The sequence below is a fragment of the Podarcis liolepis genome (genome assembly GCF_965112155.1).
Source record: "Podarcis liolepis genome assembly, chromosome: 6".
NCBI classification, from domain to species: domain Eukaryota; kingdom Metazoa; phylum Chordata; class Lepidosauria; order Squamata; family Lacertidae; genus Podarcis; species Podarcis liolepis.
In genome coordinates this window covers 90010292-90031337 of record NC_139559.1, presented here as the reverse complement: position 1 = coordinate 90031337, position 21046 = coordinate 90010292, and the positions used below count along the sequence as shown (strand labels likewise).

The 21046-nt window shown below is 45.2% G+C and overlaps 1 protein-coding gene across 1 annotated transcript in view; it reads right to left on the bottom strand.

Annotated features, from left to right (window-relative positions):
- HMCN1 (hemicentin 1) overlaps nucleotides 1–21046 on the bottom strand; it is a 330831-nt gene that overhangs the window by 10264 nt on the left and 299521 nt on the right. The window contains exons 90-103 of the mRNA XM_083506699.1: nucleotides 19947–20117; nucleotides 18663–18833; nucleotides 16570–16740; nucleotides 15284–15454; nucleotides 13198–13347; nucleotides 12253–12390; nucleotides 11761–11882; nucleotides 10581–10818; nucleotides 9510–9572; nucleotides 7380–7499; nucleotides 6720–6854; nucleotides 5183–5296; nucleotides 1955–2080; nucleotides 426–554 (exon numbers count right to left, since the gene is read on the bottom strand). Of these exons, the coding sequence (XP_083362825.1) occupies nucleotides 426–554; nucleotides 1955–2080; nucleotides 5183–5296; nucleotides 6720–6854; nucleotides 7380–7499; nucleotides 9510–9572; nucleotides 10581–10818; nucleotides 11761–11882; nucleotides 12253–12390; nucleotides 13198–13347; nucleotides 15284–15454; nucleotides 16570–16740; nucleotides 18663–18833; nucleotides 19947–20117 (2019 nt within the window). The remainder of the gene's footprint in view (nucleotides 1–425; nucleotides 555–1954; nucleotides 2081–5182; nucleotides 5297–6719; nucleotides 6855–7379; nucleotides 7500–9509; nucleotides 9573–10580; nucleotides 10819–11760; nucleotides 11883–12252; nucleotides 12391–13197; nucleotides 13348–15283; nucleotides 15455–16569; nucleotides 16741–18662; nucleotides 18834–19946; nucleotides 20118–21046) is intronic.

Here is a 21046-nt window from a genome sequence, read left to right as displayed (position 1 = left end):
ATAATATGCAGAACAGCAGCTCAGATATAAGCTACATTGCCTGGCACCAAGTACATGCAGTGCAGAGAACTAGCCACTTGTTAAGGAGCAAAGTAAAGCAAGGAACCGTGCAGAATTAAGATTCGTCCCAAATTCATCTTGCAACATGCATGCCATAGAATGCATAGCCATGATACATGCAAGCTTAGTTTTACTTGGTGTGATTTAAACAGTCACATTCCCTGGGAATTGTATGCATTTATGCTTGAAATCAGCCACTCATTTCCCCCCCCCCCAGTAAGAGGTCTTTGAGGTCTAATTAGTTGTAGCTGAAGCCTGCTGATTTCAAGCAGTAAAGCATGTGGGTAGGCGTAAGCAGCAGCCAGAATCAGATGGTGGGTACCAGAATAGCATTCATGTTTATCCGACCCCTGCTTCTAACTTACCCATACAAGGTCTTCCAATGCCATGGGATCGGTACCCTCTCGGGCACACACACCGGTAGCTTCCTCGCGAGTTTTCACATATCTGGTTGTAGCGGCACTGATGTGTACCATCCCTGCATTCATCGATATCTGACAAGGAACACAAAATCTTTAAAAGTAACTGTACTTGTATACAAACATTTAATAGCAGATATTTATTATTCACATAGACGCTAGCTACAAGGTTACCCAAAGTTGTCCCCCCACTGTATTTTATTTTGTTTGTTTTGTAATTCCTCCATTTTCATAGATGGATACTTTTCTGTCATAAGAGTGTGCTTTGCTATCCAGAATTCAGCCTCCTCTTGGGGTCTTGGATGTTAATACAGTGGTACCTTAGCTTTTAAACGCCTTGGTTCTCAAACGCCGAAAACCCAGAAGTCTGTGTTCTGGTTTCCTAATGTTTTTCGGAAGCTGAGCATCCGATGTGGCTGTCGGCTATTGTTTCTGGTGCACCTGCACCAATCAGAAGCTGTGCCTTGGTTTTTGAACATTTGACTTCCGGAATGGATTAAGTTTGGCGATTTTGTTTTTGCTATTTATTTTGCATTTTTGTTTTTCAGGATTTTTCGGCTAATTTGTTTTTGTGACTGTGTGGAACCCAGTTCAGCTACTGTTGGATTGACTGTGTGACTGCGGAAATGGATAAAAGCCCCTCATCCAAACAATGACTATCATCAGTGCAGGTAAGAAAATAATAGTAATTTTATTTTTTTATAATCTACAATACTGTCTTATTTATTTTATAGTACAGTACATTGATCATTGCTTTCATTTTATGGATCAATGGTCTCAATAGATAGGAAAATTCATGTCAAATTGCTGTTTTAGGGGTCGTTTTTAAAAGTCTGGAACAGATTAATCCGTTTTGCATTCCTTTATATGGGAAAGCGCGCTTTGGTTTTGGAACGGACACCACTGTATATGGGAATTTAGGTATCCCCTTTTTATTCATTTTTATCATATTCTTAAATGAAAATACACAGCACAATCTTTTCTGAGAAGGAATGAGGGAGATTTTTTTTTTTAAAAAAAACAACCCAATGAAGAATAAAAGCATTCTGCATGTGTGTGTGTTGTGCCAATTTCTGATTCATGTAGTTGTTTATGAGTAGAACACATGTGTATGATTTTTGGGATATGATACCCATTACAGTGGTACCTCAGGTTAAGTACTTAATTTGTTCCGGAGGTCAGTACTTAACCTGAAACTGTTCTTAACCTGAAGCACTTTAGCTAATGGGGCCTCCTGCTGCTGCCGCAGCCCGATTTCTGTTCTCACCCTGAAGCAAAGTTCTTAACCTGAAGCACTATTTCTGGGTTAGCGGACTCTGTAAGCTGAAGCGTATGTAACATGAGATACCACTGTACGTAGTTCACAAGTGACATTCACAAACATAGTGGAAGAAGAGGGATGAGGTAGAAGCAGCTGGAGATCTCCTGATTCTCTGCTACAGTCTGACAAGAATGCAGAAAAGAAGCATACATACCTATACAACTTCCATTTTCTGCTTTGGTCATTCCATTTGGACACAGATCAATGCATTTATAGCCACCTCGTGTATTCTTGCAATGCTGGTCAAGTCTGCATACATTTTGTCTGCATTCATTCACATCTTTAAGAAGACAAAAGATTCAGTAGCTAAACTGATAGCATTAAGCTCTCACCTCTTGGGCTATGAGGGCAATCCTCGTTTTACATAACTTCTCCCTCTCCCATATACTTTTGTGAAGAAATCTTTAAGTTGCTCAGAAGAAAACGGCTTACAATTTGCATGTGGCACCAAGGTCATATGATTTGACCTTTTCCTATTGCCAAGTGAAATAGATATTAACAGAGACGTACAGCAAAAGTTCACCCTGTCACATCTGACTTGGGCTGCATTTCTGGGTGTTGTAGAAACATGTTTTGCCTTTAGACGAGGGTGGAGAATTAGATCTGGCCAATGGGTCAAATGCTTACCTTCCCCATCTCCCGTTAGCCAACTGTGGCACATGGGTGGGGCTGCTGCCTGTCAATCACCTGACATCACAATTGGCCCATTTTCCTTTGCCCACATGGTTTACATCAATCCATGTGGGCAGAGACAGAGGGTGTTGCAGGCACCGCTGACCGGCTTTTGGCAGGGAGACGAGGTTGTATATCAACTTACTTTTTCACATCATAAAATATATCTTATATCTGCAATTGTAGTGCTGCAACTGTCATTAAGGCATGAGTTTGGCTTACAAAGCATGACCAGATACCGTATTTTTCGCCCCATAGGATGCACCGGCCCATAGGACGCATCAAGTTTTTTGGGGGGGAAATAAAGGGGGAAAAAATTATTTCCCCCCAGGCGCTTGTGGGACCAGCAGCGGGGAGAAGTGCTCTTCTCCCCGCAGCCCGCCTTCAGATCAGGTCCGGGGACAGTGGGGAGACGCGCTGCGCCTCCCAGCTGTCCCCGGAGCTTGTGGGGCAGGCAGTGGGGGAAAGCGCTCTTCTCCCCGCCGCCTGCCTTGAGATCAGGTCCGGGGACAGCGGGGAGACGTGCTGCGCCTCCCAGCTGTCCCCGGAGCTTGCGGGGCAGGCAGCGGGGAGAAGCGCTCTTCTCCCCGCCGTCAGACTCCAAACCACTTCGGGAGACAGCGGGATGGCGGCATTCCGCCTCCCTCTGTCCCCCGACCTTGTGGGGCTGGCGCTGGGGCTCTCCTGAAGCCTGGAGAGCGAGAGGGGTCGGTGCGCACCGACCCCTCTCGCTCTCCAGGCTTCAGCGAAAGCCTGCATTCGCCCCATAGGATGCACACACATTTCCCCTTCATTTTTGGAGGGGAAAAGGTGCGTCCTATAGGGCGAAAAATACGGTAGGTAGATCTGAGCAACAGTTAAATCTCAGCTACGTAGAGAAGTGCTAATTGGTGCCTATTGATGGGGGAGGCAGACAATGACACACAAGGTAGAGCAGGACCTCTATGGGCAAGTAGTGAGCCCTTACCCTTGCAGAAAAGAGCTTAGTAAGGGGGAGGGAGTCACAACCACTGCTGATCCTCCCCACAACCCAGGGCAAGGGCTGTGTATGGGCACTTCACTCATGCCACAGGGGGAGTATCGCTGTCAGCAGAGGGCAGCCCACAGGCTCTAGTCCTGGGCCAAAAGCGGCAGAGGAATTAAGCTGCCTGAAGAAGAAACACTCCTCTAGCACCAAGAACTGCTAAGTAAGGAACTTTCAGTCTTTCTGTCTTACAAAGCATAGCAAAAAAGATCCTTTCAATGGAATCTAGCCTTTGCAGCTGAAATTATCATGAGTGGAGAAGGAATTGAACTTCCTATGAGCCCAATCCCTGTGTAGTGTAGTGCCTAGAGCAGGGGTCCCCAAACTAAGGCTTGCGGGCCATATAAGACCCAAGGGACTCGTTTATCCAGCCCATGGCGACCCCTGCCACCCACTGCCGCCACCCGCTCTTACCGGCACTACACTGCGCGGCTGCCCACTTCTGGGTCGGAGGAGCACCAGAAATAGCTTGTGCGCAAGCGTTATTTGCGCATGTGCAAGTGTTATTTCTGGTGCACATCTGGGGTGGAGGAGGCCCGTGCACATGCACACAAGCTATTTCCGGTGCTCCTCTGACCTGGAAGTGCGCCGGAAATAGTGTGTACGCAAGCATATGGGCACACGCTCCCTTGCCCTCCGGCCCGCTGTGTGATTGGCGCTGGAGACACCAGTCTGAGGCGCGGTAAGTTTGCTGACCCCTGGCCTAGAGTGTTAGATTGGAAAAATATCAGAGAACAGCCTTACCAAAGGTGTCATGGGCTTTGAAGATGCTCAAACTCAGGACGAAAGGGAGAAACATGCTAAGAGGAAGGCACGCTTGGCAAACCGTCACCATGATCAACTCCCACCCAGAAACCTACGTCCCCACTGTGGAAGGATGTGTGGGCCCAGAATTGGCCTCCCCAGTCACTTACGGTCTCACTGTTTAAACAGTGTTCATGGAAGAAAATCTTACTCTGTTTCGAGTGATCACCAAAGAAAAGAAGAGGATTAGGAGTGGGGAAATCCAGGTTTTTCAAAGCAAACCTACTCAAGACATTTTAAAGGCAAATTGTCATTAGATTTCCAGAGGATTTTTTTTATTAGCAGGACGTAATACAGTGGTGCCCCGCAAGATGAACGCCTCGCGAGACGAAAAACTCGCAAAACGAAAGGTTTTTTCGTTTTCGAGTTGCCTTGCAAGACGAATTTCCCTATGGGCTTGCTTCGCAAAATGAAGCTTGCCCCGCAAGCTCCGGGGACAGCGGGAAGCGCAGCGCGTCTTCCCCGCTGTCCCCGGACCTCTTTTGAAGCAAGGGGTGGCAACGGGGAGAAGCAATCTTCTCCCCGCAGCCCCAGGTCCGGGGACAGCGGGAAGTGCAGCGCGTCTTCCCCGCTGTCCCCGGACCTCTTTTGAAGCAAGGGGCGGTGGGGAGAAGCGATCTTCTCCCCGCAGCCCCTTGCTTCAAAAGAGGGGACAGAGCGGCGCTTCCCCTCTGTCCCCGGACGGTCTCCATAGGAACGCATTGATTTTCAATGCATTCCTATGGGAAACCGTGCTTCGCAAGACGAAAAACAAGAAGAAAAAACTTGCGGAACGAATTAATTTCGTCTTGCGAGGCACCACTGTAGGCTTTGTCCAGCTCTCCAAGAGAACCTTTATAAACTACGTGTATAAGCCCCAGTGTCCTGAAGTCTATTTCATACCTATGCATTTTCTGCCTTTTAGCTGATATCCTGGTTCACATCCACAGTGGAAGCTTCCAATGGTGTTGAAGCAGCGTTGATTACAAGGGTTTGACTCCTGGCACTCGTTAACATCTGTTGAATAATATAGACATGATTAAACCTCTCTTACCCTGCAGACTTGGAGTGATTGTTGTCAGAGGGCAAAGCCAGACATTTGTCACCAAACAGAGGTAGTGAGATGAGGGAATTTCTTAACTTCACATAACTATTATTTCTTCCTCAGCCTAACCAATAGGTTTCTGTACAGCTTGGGGAGGCGAAGCCAGGCTGAACTGCTGGGGATCGTGTAGGATCAGGTGGCTGCGTGTGACCCCGCAAATAACACCCCCTATTTGAGGGGGGGAGTGGTCATTGTCAAATAGTGGAGTGAGCAATATCATTCAGCTGGAGTCTGGCTGATCATTTTGTGGTCTTAACAAACTATACTGGAAGCAGCAGATAATGAGATTAATGGTTAACAGTTTGAGTTCATTAGGTGAAACATCAGTGACATTTCATGCAGTTTCATTAGTTGCAAAACCCAGGGGTTGCCAGCCTTTTGCGTGGCAATTCCCGCCTCCCCCCAATTGGAATAAATAAAGACACAGGACATCAGATGGATCATTGTTTAAGGTTAATGGGCAAAAATTGGCCACAACTTTATTGGTTACAGGTAAGAGCAGTATTGGCTTTAGGCATTGGTCCTATCAGACTATCTGGCTTCAGCCTGTTAGCATGAAGACTGGAAAGGGTTAACACCAGCAGGGGGAGCCCTGGGATGCACATCACTAGGAACTCCCCCAGGGGTCACCGCTCGGGGGCGTGCTTCCATAGGTTTCAGACAAGGCAACACCCCCCAGAATCCTTTACCAGATTACCCTTAAATATTTGGGGGAGGTGATGGCGCTCCCCCCCAACACATCTACATAAAAATACCCCTACCAATGCCTAACCGCCATAACCAAGAGATGTTGTGACAATTTGCTACGAGGTAGGCGAAAAACCAAATGGCCAGTGCCAATTCGCCAGGTGGAAAAAATTCCTACCAGGCCCCTTAACAGCGACCAACCGAAGTCCGTAGCAATGTCAGAAGGAAAACCTAAAGGGAGGGTGGGTGGGAAATCGAATCTGCAGCACGGGCGAAAATGGGGAGATCCCGGGGCCGCGCCAGCCTTAAATGACCCAGATCTAACTCAGGCTGCCGGTTAGCTATCATTGCTCTAAACCATGCAAAATACTAGCATGAAATGGAAAGTAACATCAAATGACCTGTGTTTACACAGATCTGAGCGAAAGAGCACTAATGAAAAACGTCTTGCCTGCTGAGTATTCTGGAAACTGCAGAGAGATTATCAGATAATCACAAAATGGAAAGGCAGAATTTCAAAGAACATTTTAATCAAATCCTTACTGCGTTGAAGGATCCATCCTGCCCTTATAAAAAAAATGTTATTTAACGGAGTCTCATGTGATTTAATAATAATTGTTGGCAGATGAGACGGCACTATCTCCATACCTTGGCAATTTAGTCCATCTGATGTTCTTCTGAAGCCGATCCCACAGCGAACCACACAGTGGTAAGAGCCAATAATGTTTTCACAGTCCTGGCCAGCATGGCAAGAATGCCTCCCTAAGGCACACTCATCAATATCTGCAATAAAGGCAAGCCATATGTGCACTCACACATCAATCCATCATGGAAGAAACAGTGTCTATTTTATCATGAGAATATTACCCAGGTTAGTATCTTAGGGCCTGATCTGAAGGCATATATAGTGGTAAGTCCGGTTGCGGACGGGATCCATTCCGGAGGTCTGGCTGGATCCCGAAGTTTCCACAACCTGAGGACCACTTCTGCACATGTGTGCGTGGTGGTAGACCACTTCTGCACATGCGCAAAAGCGGTTAACTGCTTCTGCGCATGCAGCAAAACCCAGTAAAATACTTGCGGGTTTGCTGCTTTCGCATCCCAAAGTTTACGTAACCAGAGGGTTACATAACCGGAGGTACTGGTCAGTATCTGAATAGGACATCAGCTTTAGTTCCAACATAGAAGAAAAAATGGGATGTAAATACAGAGAATAAAAGATAAAATAACATTCATCTCTCATGTATTCTAAATACTGTCATAAAAAGACAGTGAGGCCGGTGCATGGCATCTAAAAGCAACCCTTACCTTGGCATGCTCTTCCATCTGCTGATATAGTAAGGCCTTTGGGACAGGAGCAATAATAGGTTCCTATAGCGTTGTGGCAAGTGTGGGAACATGGATTTCGAACTGTACACTCATCTTCATCTAATGATAAAAGAAAAACCACATGAAACGAGGGTGTACGGTATAGTTCAGAAACAGGAATATAGACTGGCAACAGGAAGCCTATAGGGTCTAACTAGGCTTCTGGGATTCACTACCGTTATCTTTAACAACAAAAATGAGGAAGAGAAGGACCCAGCCCCCCCCCACATTGTTAATCCTGCTCACACTACAGCGGCAATTTGAACATTCTAAAAATACTAAAGGGTTAGGAACACGGAGAAGCAAAACGAAAATTCAATCGTGTTAAAAGATCAGAATGGAAGCCTGGACCCCAAAATTCAGTTCCAGTTCTAACCCACTCTTAATATATCTGTGTGAATATATGTCAATATGTTTCCATTGGGAAAAGTCAGATTCCCCCCCCCCCCAGATAAGGGCAGGGATGGGTAATACCTAACCTGAGCTTCTCAAACCAATACATGGACCAAAACACAGCCGCTCTTTGAAATTTGCAGTTCTCTGAATTCTTGCCTTGACACTCTTGCCTTGACAAAGGTGCATGTATTAGGGAAAGTGTACCGTATTTTTCGCCCTATAAGACACACTTTTCCCCCTCCAAAAATGAAGGGGAAATGTGTGTGCGTCTTATGGGGCGAATGCAGACTCCTTGGCTTCAGCGATAGCAACACGAAGCCTCCAAAGCCTGCGCTCCGGAGGCTTTGCGTTGCTTCCGCTGAAGCCAGGAGAGTCTGCTCTTTAAGGCTGGTGGTGGGGGAAAGCAGCCCCAGAGGATGGGGGGCAGCGGGAAGGCGCGCGCCGCCTTGCCGCTACTCTCCAACCCGGCTTCGAGGCTGGCGGTGGGGAAAGCAGCGTCGCGCCGCTCTTGGGGGCTTTTCCCCGAGGAGGGAGAAGGGACTGACTGGCCGTTTCAGTCCCTTCTCCCTCCTGGTCGAAAAGCCCGCAGGAGTCACGTGGGGCTCCTGTGGACTTTTGCGGGAGGTGGGGGAATTCCGCCACCTCCCGCAAAAGCAGGGAGAAGGTCTTGGAGTAGCGCACAGGCTGCGTGCAGCCTGTCCGCTGCTCTCAGAGCTGCGGGGGGGGGGAATCATATTTTTCCCCTTGATTTCCCCCCCCTGAAAACTAGGTGCGTCCTATGGGCCGGTGCGTCCTATAGGGCGAAAAATACGGTACTTAAAAAGGCATACAGTGGTACCTCGGGTTAAGTACTTAATTCGTTCTGGAGGTCCGTTCTTAACCTGAAACTGATCTTAACCTGAAGCACCACTTTAGCTAATGGGGCCTCCTGCTGCCGCCGCATTGCCACCGCGCGATTTCTGTTCTCATCCTGAAGCAAAGTTCTTAAGCTGAAGCAATATTTCTGGGATAGCGGAGTCTGTAACCTGAAGCGTATGTAACCCGAGGTACCACTGTATTATTAGTGAAAATAACATACAAATGCATTAGGAAAAACTGCTTGACAAAATGTGTATATTAGTCAGAGCAACAAACAAAAATATATGAGAAATTCTCGCTAAAAAGCTAACAAATTTTCATGAAGATTTTTTTTAAAAAAACCAACAACCCACAAATTGCTGCAGAAAAGAAGAACTCACTATTAAGATTGGAAAAATGAGAAACCTAAATAGACAGGTTCACCCATCCCTCCTTGAGAATAACAGTTTCTGAATAAGCAACATGTTCAGCAACTTTAGCTCTAATTTACCTAAAGTGAAGTCTGGAGGAGGCATCCTAGGAGCCTGTAAAGGGAATGTGTGCTTCAAAGGGGCTTGATAGGCATGAGGGCTGCAAAGCAAGGAGCCAAGGCAGCGATCTGAGTGTTCTATACTGTATTCAGTGGCGTAGCGTTGGGGGTGCAGGGGGGGGGCCGGGCGCAACATCTGGGGGTTAGGGTTAGGGGGCGCAAATCCATGGGTTAGGGGGCGCAAATCCACGGGTTAGGGGGCGCAAATTACTTGCCTTGCCCCGGGTGCTGACAACCCACGCTACGCCACTGTCTATATTTAGTCACATTATTAGCCATATTCTTACCTGTACAATACGGCCCAGCAGAGTCTAAGCCAAACCCATTAGGACACTGGTTGCTTTGGTCTCCTGTGGATGAAGGAAGCAAAAGGATTACAGACTGACAAAAAAAAAAACACCCTATGGACATCAGATTTTTCTTTTCAAAAGTTCCCTGGGTACTTTGGTTGGAAACTTTTCTGTTTATTGTAATTTTGTTTATTTAATTGATAGGGAGGTCTATAAATGATGTAAGTAGATGAATATTCAAAACTGAATAAATGTTTATGCAGAAATGTACCGCCCTCAATAAGATTATGTTGCTTTTATGTACAACAATCGGGGGGAAATCCATCTAAAATAAAAAATTTCATTCAAGATGACAGTAAGGGAAGAACCAAAGTAAATATCCTTCCTTTCTAAAGCATAATCCACTTCAGGAAAGGCAAAACATCTCAGATTCATTTATTTGTATATAGTCATCAGACCATCAAAATAACTGGGGAGGGGGAGACTAATCAAAGTTAACGGACCCAAATGAAACTACATAAACAAAGCTAAAATGCCACATTTTCCTGGCAACTCACAAGTCCCCTTTCAAAAGATGTCCCTGTTTTAACAAATATTTTAAAAAGAATGTATACACATCTGAATAAATTTATGTAAAAACTAAAGGGGAAAAAATTAATAAAACTTTAAATTATGAATCACCCAGATAAGATGCAGCATTCTCTCTCTAAGGAATTTCCTGTCTCATCAGTTATTGCAGACAGTAATTGTGCACTCTTCACAGTTGCATTTTTATCTTGTTCACCCAGTAGATAAATTACAGCCTCTTGATTAGACCTCTACCTACTTCTCCCTAAATTTGTCCCAGGTATTGTTCTATCAGTGCATTATACAATGCATTACATATAATAGTATGTACAAGGTCTTCAATCCAATTTAAACTACTTAGAATAGGGCATGTTTTTACCATATTCCTTCTAAAACATTTAACAGCATCAGATGTAACTGGCCTTCGATAAAGGCCATCCTTTACTTAAAAGGCCTTTCATTTCTACCAAACCCTGCGTGTACCATTCCCCGCAACAATACCTTTTGTGATGGAAGCACGGATTTTAAAAGTTAGAGCTTCTTCGAGTGCATTGTATTCTGTTTCAACAGAGGCGGCCTGGAGGGTTTCCACCAGGAAGGGCATTCTTCCGCGATTCGGGTCGTAGGTAATGGTATGGTTCCAAGTGTATGGTACACTAACTCCATCTATGGTGAAGAGTCGTGTAGAGTAAGCATAGAGCTGACCAGGGCCTGTCTGAATATAATCTTCTGTATAATCCTGAAACGAATACCACACAACTCCAGATTAAGGAGACATTAAGGAGACACTTTGCCATTCTCCATGGCCATAGCGAACATTCAGGAATGGACGCAATCATCCACAGTTTTGAAAAATGCTAGATTGCTATAACGGAATTGCATTTCCCTTCCATTCCTCCAGCTTGAAAGAGCACAAGTGGAACCCAGAGTGGAAGAAAATACACAGACTACAATAAGGAACTGAAATATTTTATATTTGAGCTGTTGCTTAGTGCTCATGCAACCAGCACCAGAGGACAGACTGCTAAGAGCTGGTCTTGTGTGTCCCATGTAGGAGAAGGGATTAAAGGTAAAAGGTAAGGACCCCAGACGGTTAAGTCCAGTCAAAGGCGACTATGGGGTTGCGGCGCTCATCTCGCTTTCAGGCCGAGGGAGCGGGCGTTTGTCCACAGACAGCTTTGCAGGTCATGTGGCTAGCAGGACTAAACCGCTTCTGGCACAATGGGACACTGTGATGGAAGTCAGAGTGCATTGAAATGCCGTCTACCTTCCCGTCACAGCGGTACCTATTTATCTACTTGTACTAGTGTGCTTTCGAACTGCTAGGTTGGCAGGAGCTGGGACCGAGCAACGGGAGCTCACTTTGTTGCAGGGATTCGAACTGCTAACCTTCCGACTGGCAAGCCCAAGAGGCTCAGTGGTTTAGACCACAGCGCAACCCGTATCTCATCACATCTGTGGATGGATGCCTATCCATAGCAAAAATAAAACTAACAATATAGTGCAAAATAGTAATCAAAAGAACTTCTGGGGACAATGATCAAATAGTATACTTTGCCTACAAACACAGGATGATACGAGGATGATAGTGGTGTCAACTGACACGCCAACATTATGATGCCTGAGTGTACTGGGGAAACCTACAGACAGATAGTTTCAGTAGTGTATAGTGATGATTTACCTTTACATTAACATCAGGTGATGATTGTAACTGCAGCATGTGGCCACTGATGACAACATCCAAGAGTAAAGATCCATCTGAGTCCAAGCCACGGGCGACGTGAGTCATTCGTAAGATCTCCCCTGTGAATTTTAGTAAGAGTTCAAATGAGTGAATGCCCTCATAAGAAATCTCAAGTCAAAAATTAATTAACAAAGAACCATTTAAATTTGCATTAACTATCTTAAAGCCAACTTTAAAGGGGACCGTTGACAGTGATCATTAGAAGGCTTGCATAATTTTTAAACCTCCTATTTATCATTCGGTACTCACACCTTTAAAGGCCAAATATATGGTTCTCAAAGTAAGAGACAGGCAAAAACGTCTTCCTGCAGCTCCTTCAGTTTGAACCAGGAGGCCAAAATACTGAAAATCCAACTATGGCAAATTGTTCTAAACAGAAGCTTTGGAAGTTATGCAAAACAGAAAGCTGTTGTCCCATTTTTAACTAACCGGTAGCAAATTCCACTTGTGTCTCTCTCTTGAAAACTGCATTGGTGAGTGAAAAGCCATTCACTGCTCCTCCATTTTCTTTGGCTGTTGTCCAATAAATGGGACTCAGAATAGAAACTAGCGCTCTCATTGCTGGACCTTTAGAGGGAGGGAAGCATTGTCATATGTACAGCAACATTTGTGGGTTGGTTTCTTTGCATTTTGTATTACTTACAATATCACCTGACCTTTAATAAATTCCCTTGTTACTGATTGCATTAAATATTTTATGAAAATAGCAGAGCAAATAAGCATATACAATGGTACCGCTACTTATAAACGCATTCCGTTTCGGGGTGCCGTTTGCACCCTGAAAAATCCATAAGTAGAGCGCTGCTGCTACGCATGTGCAAAGTGCGACAAAGCGTTTCTGTGCATGTGCGAAGTGCACAGATCGCTTCTGCACGTGCGGCAAAACGCAGAAGTATACACTTCCAGGTTTGCCGCATTCGCAACCCAAAAATCCAAACATGAAGCAGATGCAACCAGAGTATTGGAATCTGCAAAGAGTTTGACAGAAAAAGCACAGCAGCCTCAAGCTGCTTGCCAGTTCTAAAAGACCTGGAGGCACTTTCTAGCCACAATCCTCTTTGAAATGGTGTGCAAGCTCATAGGTTCATTGCTCTCCTCTCTGGAGTAAGTTACATGCCTCCTCATTCACATGGTACTTTTCCCATGGAATGTACAGAGACGGAAGGGGCTTGTAAGACTATGTCAAAGGAAAAGTTGAACAAAATATGTGACGTTCAGAGGTAGCAAAGCAAAACAAACAAAAGCAAACAAACAAGCACCCCAATGTTGTCTCCTAGGCATGGGTCAGCCGGTATTTCAACAGAATAAAAACTGTGTTAAATTTGATAAGCCTAAGGAACATTTCTTAAGTATTAAAGAAACAGATGTACATACCGAGACTCCGTGGGATATTCGTAATCTTGGCTTGTATTCGTCTAGTGTCCAGATCTGGGCTATCGATTATAGTGGCATTCAGGAAAGCGATTCCAAACTCAACATCATTAATATTTCCAATGACACTTCCTCTAGCCCGTGGAGGTCCACCTATTGCCAAGGAAGTCAAAAGTTGGGGGGGGAGAGAGAATGGCCATCTGTAACATCTATTACTTTGTAACGTTTCAAAAAAAAATCAAATCAAATGTGAGTATTATTATCTAAGTGCTGATGTTGAGCCACACTGCCCCCTCTGTTTTGGAAAAAAAAATATGAAGACATAAAATGGAACAGCACAACTAAATAATGATGTTAGTAGACATCTACCAGGCTACATATCCCCGGAGGAAAAGCCAGGGGCTTTTCATGAGACATCGAGTCCTCCAAGGAAAAGGCAACTGTTGTTTAGCACTGCATGCCAATGGCAACACAACAAAGTATGGCAGGAAAGGAAACAGAATAAACTGCAGGAATTCAGGCAGGCTCTGCAAAATTATTTGGTTAGGACTTGGGCCAGAACACCAAAGTATATTAATCTTGCTGACATGTAAAACTTCTCTGTGTTCTGGTGCCACATTTTAAGGAAACAACAACTGAAAAAATATATATATACAAAGTGCTGCTAATAAGAGAGACACCTGTGTTTGTAAAAGTTTGTTTTTCAAAACATTTCTACCCCTTTTCTACATGTGTGCGCACTTTCAGGTAGGGAAACAAGACAAGTACTCGTAACTTCCCTCGGATTACGCAGCATTCTGAGCAACCGTCCAATGTTTTTAGGTTCCTTTCAGTGAAGCAGTAATAAGAAACGGTTGGATTCCTTTGCAAATATTGCTCTGGGAGTTTGAGCAGACAATTTTCAAATTGTTCCCCGAGTCTATCTGAACATATATTAAGTCAGAACGTTGGTTCATTAGGCCCAGTCACAGGTGGCAACTCTCCAAGTTGTGAGCTAAGAGAAGCAACTAACTGAATGCTTCCAATATTCCACTACTTCTCTCCCCCCCACCACCACCAAAAAAGGAGTGAAGATCAGGAATAAAAGTTCAAATGCTCGTAATACCAGGAGGTGCTATATCAGCACAGGCAGTCAGCTGGACTACTGCTGAAATGCCCTCAGTGTTACTGAGAATTTTTTGTGGGGGGAATTCGAGCTCTTCTAGGATCCCTTCCAGACACCTGTTTATTGCACATTAAATGACGCTTTGAGCTCATTGGGGTGGTCACACGAGAACCTGCTTTCAGCACTGTTTGTGCCTGAAAGTGTTTTGGGGCGGTCACACTGTTTCATTTCCAACCTGTAACTTCCTGCTGAAATCCCCTATCTTTTCATACCACAAATTTCAAAAGTTCTGGGTTATTTTCATTCTGTTATTGCTGTGCCAACCCTGGGCAGCAAGAATGGGGCAACACTGGGGAAGCATGGTGGAACAAACTAAAGCAGAATAAATCCCCCACCCAATGCACTATTATTATGTCAAAGAACACATGCAACATAAGACACAGGAGAACGTTGAACAAATTTCTAACACAGGGCCAAATTAAATTTGTTTCAATGGGGCTGGACAAGGGAGTGATAAAACTGGGACATAGCAGGCACGGAGGTAGAACTTAATCTTTTCCTCCCTCACTGTGATCCAGAGGAGAATCCCTCCCTTTGAAGGCAACCCTCCATTTGTTCCCGTGAGGATACCTCCTAGTTCAAAATCTGGTTTCAGGGGAATCTCCTGCGTCGCTGCTGTGATTCCTCAACATGATCAGCAACTCCTGCTCACTGACAGTATCGTCATTTAAAACAAACAAACAAACTTACCCATTAAATGCAAACACATTTAACATCATGTTCAGTTTGGCCCTCAGCCTAGAACAAAAACCGATGAAGAACCTTTTTGGAAGTTTCATTTCTTGTGTACTGGGATTCTGAAAACAGTTTTGCTCAGGCAGAAAATAAAGTGCCCAAGGTCCAGAATGTTAGTGTTTGTTTGTTTGTTTGGTTGGTTGGTTGTTTCTCTGCATCTGAGACACACTCTTGAGTCTGCCTACTTACCTGGACAAGCTTGAACATTACACCTGGAAATCTGAGAGTCGTCTCCGGGACAAGGTCGCCCACTGTTAGATGGGGGTGGATTATTGCACAGCCGTGATCGGGTCTGCTCTCCTCCTCCGCAAGAAGCAGAACACGCACTCCAAGGCTGCCATGGGCCCCAGTTTCCATCCACTGTAAACCAATGCAGAAGACAAGAATTAGTACTGTTTTGGTAAAGTTTCTCGTGTGTGCTCAAACGTTATGTGCTAACTCAAATGTGAGCAACCTGCTTGTAACAGGAGTCCAGGGAAGGGGATAGGAAGGGGGAAGAGGTTGAGAAATGGGGTGAATGGTACAACAGCTACACACAAACCAGGGAAGAATCATAGAAACTAGTCACAGACCATTCCCTCCCACCCAAAAAGGTACTCTTTATTACCAGTACATTAAAGTTGTTGCATACATAAATAACCTTTTTTGACACATGGGAATTTCAGTCTGAATAATCCCCAGCAGAAAGGACTCTGGGGTTTTCTTTTTGGAAAGTACTTTTAAACATTTTTTTTCAATTCATTATGGATCATTTCCCAATACTCTTTTACCCTTTTACATGTCCACCACGTATGAAAGAACATTCCCTCCATCTCTTTGCATCTCCAGCACTTATCTGATTCAGTCTTATACATCTTAGCAAGCCTTTCTTCCCAATGTCTTTGGGGTATTTTTAATAACAACAGCATAGGCATAATGCCTTCTTTGTTACTTCAGCATTTTCAGAGAATCATAGAGTCGGAAGGGTCCCTGAAGATTCTCTAATCAAACCTGCAATCTCGGCGTTATCAGCACCACACTCTAACCAAGTGAGCTAGTGAAATCGGGATTCTTGCTTTGCATATGTATGTACCGTATTTTTCTGTGTATAACACGGGGGGGGGGTTGCCCACATTTGCTGAGCTTTTCTTCAGGGGGCGGTTGCCGAAAAACGCTCACCCACAGGACCACCACAGCCAGTCGCACGCACATCGACGAAGCCACCAATCATCTGCATGCTCTCAGAAAGCAAGGGCCAATCACCCGCCAAATTGCCACAGCAGCCAATTGCCAGCAAACCTTGACGCACCCACCAATCACCAGCAAAAACGCCGCTGACAATCACCGGCTCGCGGCAGCCACCAATCACCCATCCAACCTCCCACTATTTGTGTATAAGACAACCCCACATTTTTAGCATAATTCCTTAATGAAATAACCTTGTCTTATAAACAAAAAAACATGGTAATAACCATGTACATGCTAAGGTAACTCACCAGGACAAAGCTCTATATTACACCTCTGTATCTGGGTATCAGCACCGGCGCAGGCTCTTCCCCCGTTGAGCGGACGAGGGTTGTCGCAAGTCCGGTACCTTCTCAACTGGCCACTGTTACACGTTCGGCTGCAAGTGCCCCAGTTGCTCCAAGGGCCCCAGTTACCATGCACTGCAGAAACAAAACATTTTTGAAACAGCAATACTGAAAGCCATCGTGCGGTCCAAAATAATAATTTTAGTCGACGCTGGAGAAACGTTTATGTGTTTCTAAAATTTACACTGTCTCTAGAATAGTAAAGAAGAGCTCTTTCAGGAGCCCCCTTGCATCAAACGCTGGGAGATTTATGCTTTCATTTATTCTGCATGTGGCCCACCTTTCATCCCTTGTGTATTGTGATCTGGCTGCTGCCACCAACTCTATGTATGCTTTTTGTGTCTAGCTGTATCACTATTTGCCTCCTCTCAATCTGGGGATATTGTAACATGCCTTCAGGAGCCCTGATAATGCATCTCTGCTCATTACAGGGAGGCTTGTAAGCATGTTCATCTGAACATGTTTAGAATCCCCCCTTTAGATCTTCCCACTCAGTGCAGGAAAGTCCAGGATTGAGTGGGTGTGTACAGGAGCATGGGGGCAGGGCTGGTGCAAGCCAACCACATGCTCCCTATGCAAATTGGGATATCCTATTAAGGTACACCTGAACAGGCCTACAGCGTGGATAGATTGCACTGTTGAAAAATGGACAGAGTTCCGTGAACTGATAGCAACTACAGCAACCTGGGTTCTGGGAAGCAAATGCTTATATCAACTAGCTTCTTGCTCCTGACAGCTGCATAAAGCCTTTCTTCCAATGCACAACCCTGGTCTTTAAAATGCATCCTATAATCCAGCTCACGAGTACATTTAATTAAAGCGATGGAAAACCATTTCAGTTATATTTTCCTGGTGGGTTAAAGTAGTGGATGTAGGCAGCAGAGACTTTGGTAAGAAACAAAGTAAAGGACTCCTGGACGGTTAAGTCTAGTCAAAGGCGGCTATGGGGTTGTGGCACTCATCTCGCTTTCAGGCCGAGGGAGCCAGCATTTGTCCACAGATAGCTTTCCGGGTCATGTGGCCAGCATGACTAAACCGTTTCTGGTGCAACGGGACACTGTGGCGGAAACTAGAGCGCACGGAAGTGCCGATAACCTTCCCACCAGAGCGGTACCTATTTATCTACTTGCACTGGTGTGCTTTCGAACTGCTAGGTTGGCAGGAACTGGGAGAGAGCAATGAGAGCTCACTCCATCACGGGGATTCGAACCGCTGACCTTCTGATTGGCAAGCCCAAGAGGCTCAGTGGTTTAGATCACAGAGCCACCCACGCAACATAAGTAGGGTAACTGGCCAAGGGACAAGCAATACATGATGTTAAATGCATCTTCGGACTTAATGGAGGGGCCCCCGGGTGCGATAATTAATGGGATCACAGCAGGCATGGAGGTGGAATTTTCTTTCCCTTCCCTGCTGCAAAGGAAAACCCTCCTCTGAAGCTGGAATTCGAAACCTCACGGAGGCCAGTAGGAAAGTACTTCCCAGCGTATTCAGGGAAGTGCAACAGAGCTTGCATATAAATGCAGACTTGCCATGGACAAATTCAATGATATTTCCAATCCATTCTTATAAATACTGTAATAGGTTAAGATCTGGTGAAGTACACCAACAACCTTGTAAAGTATAGTTTTGGGTTTCCCCCCTCCCACTTCTACACAGGTTCTGCACAACTGAACACCATGACAGAAATGCTGTTTACCTTCCTGCTGCAACGATACCTATTTATCTACTTGTACTGGTGTGCTTTTGAACTGCTAGGTTGGCAGGAGCTGGGACAGAACAATGGGAGCTCACCCTGTCGTGGGATTCGAACCGCTGACCTTCTGATCGGCAAGCCCAAGAGGCTCAGTGGTTTAGATCACAGGGCCACCAGTGTCTCCCCAAAGCAAAGCATTATAGCTATCAAGAACTATAACTTGATCTGGCCTCTGTAGGAGAAAAGCTCTCTCTGGTAACCCCAAGTTTGCCCCGCTGTTCCAATCCCAAAAGGCACTTACTGGGACAAGGGTCACTATTGCAAAAATCAACCTGCATGTCATTTCCTTCACACTTGTGTCCGCCGTACTGTGGGGGAGGGTCTGAGCAGTCTCTGGTTCTCTGTCGGGTACCACCTCCACAAGACATTGTGCAAGCACTCCAGCTGGACCAGGAAGCCCACTTTCCATTCACTGGTTTGAAGAAGAAAAAGTTTTTTTTATTTTTTTAAGCACACTTTCAAACACACCACTGAAATACGAGTTCTGTATCCAAGCCAAACAACAACACAGGCATGCAAGAATGATGTAAGCCAGAGCAGAATCTCAATGTGAAAGAGAAAAATCCAAGCTACAGGTGGCAGGGATGTTGTTTGCAGGAGAAAGGAAAGGAGAAAGGAGGAAAGGAGAAAGGAGAAAGGGAAAGGAGAGCTGAACCCTTCCCTATTGTGTGTAGAGGTCCCCGAGCCACCCCCTAAATAAATCACAATTAACACAGAATTTTTGTTTACGGTTTTTGGCATAATTTTGGCCACAACTTTATTAACATACATGGATGTGAGTGGTTGCTTAGGCATTGGTTAGGACTATCTGTCCCCCCCACCCGGGGAAAGAACCGACTTCCGGATTCCACCGAAAACCAGTAAGGGAAAACAATATTGGGGAGAAATGGAGCTGAGCCACAGGCCCTCACCTCTCCCTGCATGCTCCCAGGGGGATCCCTTGCCAGGGATACGGACAAATGTATGGCAAACCCCTGAATTCCTTTAATGGAATACTCTTGCAGCGGCAGCATTGGAGGGGCAGGCACTGCCAACCACACACACCAACCAAAAGATAACCAAAACCTTCCAAGTTGTGACAATTTGCTACGCAGTAGGCAAAACCCAAATGGCATCAGCCAATCAGCCAAATGGACAAAATTCCTACCAGGCCCCTGCCCCAATGGCAGACGACCCCATGACAGGCATAGCAATGTCAAATGCAACAGCCCTAAATTAGTGAGGGCGGGCGGGCGATCCGATGCACGCAGCAAAAGAGACTGAAAAAAACTGCATGCCAAGAATATATAACCTTCGGGCCAACCCTCTAAATGGTAACATCAAACTCTCCCCAACAACCCAAATTGGCCCAATCACAGTCATGGCCATCCAAATGGTCCTGCCCAGTAACCAAGAGGGGGTGTCCTGTTCGACCCCACCGCAACACGTGCTCTCCATGAAGGAGAACACGCTTTCTAAAAACTACCTTTCTCTTTACATTTTTATGAGACCCAGAAAACGACAATTCATTCCATATTAAACTTACCTGGACAGTCTCTCTTGCTGCAGACCTGCATCTGCGCATCAGGTCCTTCACAGTAGGTCCCATCGAACGATGGAGGAGGGTTATTGCATAGCCGTAATCTGGTGTGGGTCCCTTTGCCACATGTCTCACTGCAGGTCCCCCATGGTAGCCAAGAACCCCAGGCACCATTAACTAGAAAACAGGAAGGGTTACAATCCAAGCTGGAACTTCATTTTCTAATTCAACACCACCACCACAATTGGGTTGGAGCCAAAGGTTGCCTGAGTTGAAGGCCACCTGAACAACTGATCTTTCCTCTCCCCTCCATCCTAATTCAAAAAAGGACGGAACAGCAACACGATAGAGAAGAAAGGGGAATTCTGGTGGACGTGTCCAAAGGTGAAAGACTTCTGGGAAAAGATATATAATGAGTTGAAAAAAATGTTGAAATATACATTTATTAAGAAACCAGAAGCCTTTCTACTTGGAATAGTGGGTTTGGAATTGCCCAAGAAAGACGTTAGATTGTTTTTGTATGCCACAACCGCAGCTAGAATTTTGTTAGCCAAAAATTGGAAATTACAAGAAATACCAACAGTGGAGGAATGGCAGATGATGATGATGGACTTTTTGGAGCCGGCTGACCTGACCAGAATAATTCGTGACCAGAAGGAGGAGGAGTACCAAGATGAATGGAAGAAATTTAAGCATTATTTAGTTAAATATGTTAAGATAACATAATTAGAATCCCTTGTGAGTAACAGATAGGCCTAGGAGTTAAATATGTTAAATTGCCTAATACCATTGATAGAAGTCAATATGAAAAGGAAGAAAGGCGTTAATTGTCCAAGTAAATTTTATTGGAAAATAGTGTTGGAAAACTGCTATAATGAGCTACATGGAAACTCAGCTAGGGGGATTTGAGGAAGTCACTCAACAACGGTAACAAAAGTGGGACTATAACAGTTAGGATTAATGTTTGTTTGTTTGTTTTATATTGAAATGTTTTTTTTATTGTTGTTAAAAAGGTAAAGGGACCCCTGACCATTAGGTCCAGTGGTGGCCGACTCGGGTTGTGGCGCTCATCTTGCTTTACTGGCCGAGGGAGCTGGCGTACAGCT